The sequence below is a fragment of the Arachis ipaensis genome, chromosome B03 (genome assembly GCF_000816755.2).
Source record: "Arachis ipaensis cultivar K30076 chromosome B03, Araip1.1, whole genome shotgun sequence".
Lineage (NCBI taxonomy): Eukaryota > Viridiplantae > Streptophyta > Magnoliopsida > Fabales > Fabaceae > Arachis > Arachis ipaensis.
Window position 1 is genome coordinate 131,063,844 of NC_029787.2, and position 4,156 is coordinate 131,067,999.

General features: G+C 28.5%; 2 protein-coding genes across 2 annotated transcripts in view; both read left to right on the forward strand.

Moving 5' to 3' along the window:
* LOC107631569 (ent-kaurenoic acid oxidase 2) overlaps positions 1 to 4,156 on the forward strand; it is a 13,849-nt gene that overhangs the window by 7,226 nt on the left and 2,467 nt on the right. The window lies entirely within an intron of this gene.
* LOC107631570 (ent-kaurenoic acid oxidase 2-like) overlaps positions 3,247 to 4,156 on the forward strand; it is a 3,199-nt gene continuing 2,289 nt past the window's right edge. Inside the window, exon 1 of the mRNA XM_016335060.2 lies at positions 3,247 to 3,668. Coding sequence (XP_016190546.1) covers positions 3,433 to 3,668 — 236 coding nt within the window. The 5' untranslated portion in view covers positions 3,247 to 3,432. The remainder of the gene's footprint in view (positions 3,669 to 4,156) is intronic.

Genomic DNA, 4,156 nt, shown 5'->3' on the forward strand with positions numbered 1-4,156 from the left:
TGCTTTGACGATATTATTTCTAATTTAAACTTGAATTTTTCATAATATAACGTCATCAAAGTATAAGTTTTATACTTAATTTTACAAATTAAATAATAATTTAATTAATATAGCATTTTAAATCGAATCTAGTTTATTCGATTCACTAATGGTACAATACATATATATACTAAATTGAATCCAATTGATTTGATTTACTACTAAAAAGTGTAAATTAAATCTAACTGATTCAATTTATATAAAATCATTCAAGACATGTATGTAAGCTATTTTGTTTTAGGATATTGGTATAATAATTATATCATTTTCGAACAATTTTTTTTCATTTTTTCTTTTTATTTTATCTTTTTATGATTTTTTTTGTATTTATCCTCTTAACAAAAATAAAAATAAAAAAATTAAATAAAAAAGAAAAAGAAACACATAATGCTACAAAATTATTAGAAAGATAAGGAGAAAAAATGCAGCAACAATAACATCTAAAAGAACAATGATAAAAAGAAAACACACGAAAAAAGAAGAAAGAAGAAAATGCAGGGTACGAATATTTACGTGTCATTAATGAAACTGATTTTTATTGAATTTAGACTAACTTAATTAAATTTGGTTGTAAAAAAATTATGTGTAACAAGACTAAATTATAAATGTTAAATTAAATAAAATAATTTTATGTTATTCTCCGTAGCATTCTTCTAGTGTTATTTAATTATTTCACTTACTTGTATTATTCTTTTTATATATCCTCTGATGGTTTCAGTGGCTAAGAGAAGGGGGGGGTTGAATCTTAGCCCCTTTTTCGCTTGCTAACACTTGCTGGATTCAGAGGAGACTTTTCTGTTTTTAGCTCGTCCCTAGCCACGAGACATTTTCATTTTGTCTCGTCACTTGGCACGAGACATTTTCGGTTTTTGCTCCTGTGCAATAGAAAACAGAAATGAAGTAGGAGAGGATAGAGCAGAAAATTATTTGGGCCCAAGTAACATTAAAACAGCCACATTTATTTTTGTTATTAAAACCAAGGCTGAGTGTAATTTGGGCTTAGCACAATAAATTTGTTTTCGGCCCAATATTAATCCTGCACAACAAAATTATTTTAATTAACACATTAACCAAGATTAGCTTAATAATTTTGCTGTTAATAATGTTTGATCATCATCAATTTAGTTTAGAGTTTTCCAAACTCATCAATCTCCCCCTTGATGACAAACATTATTAAAATTGAAATGGAAAGAAATTTAAAGATAGAGTAAAGAATACTCCCTTTGAAGATTGAATTTCTTCCCCTTTCAAATTGTCACATGGCTCCCCCTTAATATGTGCTATTTTTATCAAGGGAAGCACTTAACCTGTAACAATTGGATCAAGCTTCAAGTAACAATGTTATTCAACATATTTTGAAATGTTGAATGCTTGATTTATGAGCAGAATTGGATGATAATCAAAACTCATTTGTTATCAATAATTTGATTTTCTGCTCAAACATACACATATCAACAGAACACAAACCAGTGTTGTTCAGAAAATTTCCAAATATTTTCCAGTCCAGATATCAGAGCAATGTCATTCAAAATAAGGAAAATATTTTTGAAACACATAATAGCACATCAAAGCATGGCAGATGTTAGATAACACAGTTTAAAGGAACTGCCAAAAATAAATTTTCAACCCAACAAGTTTGTCAAATATGAACCATCAGCCAGGCATCACCATAAATCAAACACCAAATGCAGTTCATACATCAAGTATCATAATAGAACAAATGCATTCTTTGAACAAGGATAGTCATGAATTTTCAATTTGAAAATTTCAACCCTTGTCCCCTGTTTTTCCAGCCCCTGTTTTATTCCAATTTCAATTTTGGAATCTAAATTTCCTCCCCCTTTTGGCATCAAGGGGCATAAAAACCTGCAACAAGAGACATGAGCAATACATAATATTTATAACAAAGCAGTAATTGTTCAGAGTATCATACGGCAGGGAGTATCAAGTCATGCCTTTACAAAAAAACAAAAGAAGGATTGAGCCTATTGGTGCCAATATCAAATAAAAGTAGAGGAATAGTCACTAATCAGCAGAAACATTGAACTCAGAACCAGAATCATCTTCAGAATCTCCTGTTCCCATTTCATCATCAAAGGTTTGAATCATGAAACCGACCCTTTCATAGCACTTCTTCCAGGCTTTCTCATTTGCATATGCCAATTTTCGGGCAGCCTTGCTTGACTTTAGCATCAATTTGGACATATTGCGGAATTCACTGAGAGCTTCCCTGATGGAATTAATAAATAAATTATACCATGCTAAATTTAAAATATATTTTGTATTGAGTATTCATATTTAGTAAAAACATTTATGTTTTTTTGTGACTCGTAAAAACATTTATGTATTATTGTATTAGTAATAATTTGATCTAAATGTTATATCTACTTAATATTTTGTCAACTGAAATATATGTATATCTACTTAATATTTTGTATTTTCTTTGTTTTAGGCTTAATAAATAATATATGTTTTAAAATTTTTGCTTTAATTTATGGATTTTATTAATATTCAAAATGGATCAAATAAGAGAATATATGATAACTTAACAAATTAAATAAGATAGGTAAATTCAATCCAATAAGATACTTTTCATTCACAGTTATATTAACTTCTGCGATGGATTTAAAGATCGTAAAAAATTTACAAAAGAAAATGATGTAACGAAGATAAGAATGAGATTGTGTGACAGACAGTGAACAGTGTGCCTGTGCGTGCCAAAAGTGACCGAGAAGCAATGCATGTTCTTTAATGTTGTTGGCTGAGATAAACGGTGTGATACCTACGAGGAAGACTGATCTAATGCAAGATTCACGAGACTAATTCACATTTTTTTTTGGATATTTTGTATCCTCTCATACTGTATACACACTATATTCTATAATAAATATTTAATCGTCTTCTTTTATTGTTCCAAACCTTTTAAATTCTCATTCTATGTAAACAGATTTTTGTTAACATAAATTTTAAATACACATTTTAAGAATACTTTAAAAAATATTGTAGTATTTTTTGAAAATATAACTTTTTTATATTTTTAATACATCAAAAAATGTTAAAAAAATAAAAAAATAATATCAAAGTCAAAATCATGAAAACAATGGTTCATCTCATGTATTATCTACCAATCCCTAAAAATAACTGATTTTAAGACGTTTAATGTAATTTAAATTTTCAAAAAATTTCCTTTCCCATTAATTTGACCAATGCACTCAAGCATTGATTAAGAAGAACCAAATGAAGATAGTTGCTCTACGTTTCTCTACCTCTCGCCTTATAAATAACACCACAATTCATTTGAGGATTGATAACTTACTTTCGCACCTTAATCAAGTTAATTAGTGTTAATATTGAGTGAATATCTGAGTGTTCTCATAGAGTGAATAAGTTAAGATGGTGGTGTTGAGTCTCTCTGCTGGTGTGGTTACGGCCCTGGTGGGTGCAGTTTTGGTGGTAACTTTGATTGTAAAGAATGTGAACTGGTTTCTTTATGAAGCTAAGTTGGGAGCGAAGCGCAATCTTCTTCCACCTGGTGATTTGGGTTTACCTTTTGTTGGTAATATGTGGTCTTTTCTCTCTGCTTATAAATCTCCCAATCCCGAAACCTTTATCAACTCATTCTACTCCAGGTATATTTTTTACTATATATCCATAATTCATTTCTCTTTTTTAGTACTTGTAAATAATAATAATAATTAGTTGCATGGAACTCTTTTATCTTAGATTAAATTTCATACTCATTAGGAATGAAGGGGTTATATATTGGTAATGTCAAATCAATAAAACTGGACATGCATGTTATATTATACGAATAAAAATTTTTCATAAGGATCATTATTTTATTTCAAATAATAATCATTGTAACTACCAATATTGGAAGAGTACATACATTAGCATTATTATATTTAATTTCTTAATTCCTTTCTTTTTCTGGTTTTTTAGTTTACAATTCCATTGACTTTTAGTTCCTTTGTCTACAATAAAAAAAAAGTATTTGACAAACCAATCAATCAAGCAAATCAAACTTTATTATCTTATTTACTTTTATACGACAGATATTAATAGAGAGAATACTTTTTTTGTTGAACTAACATGGAGAATATGTTATTAAGTACTT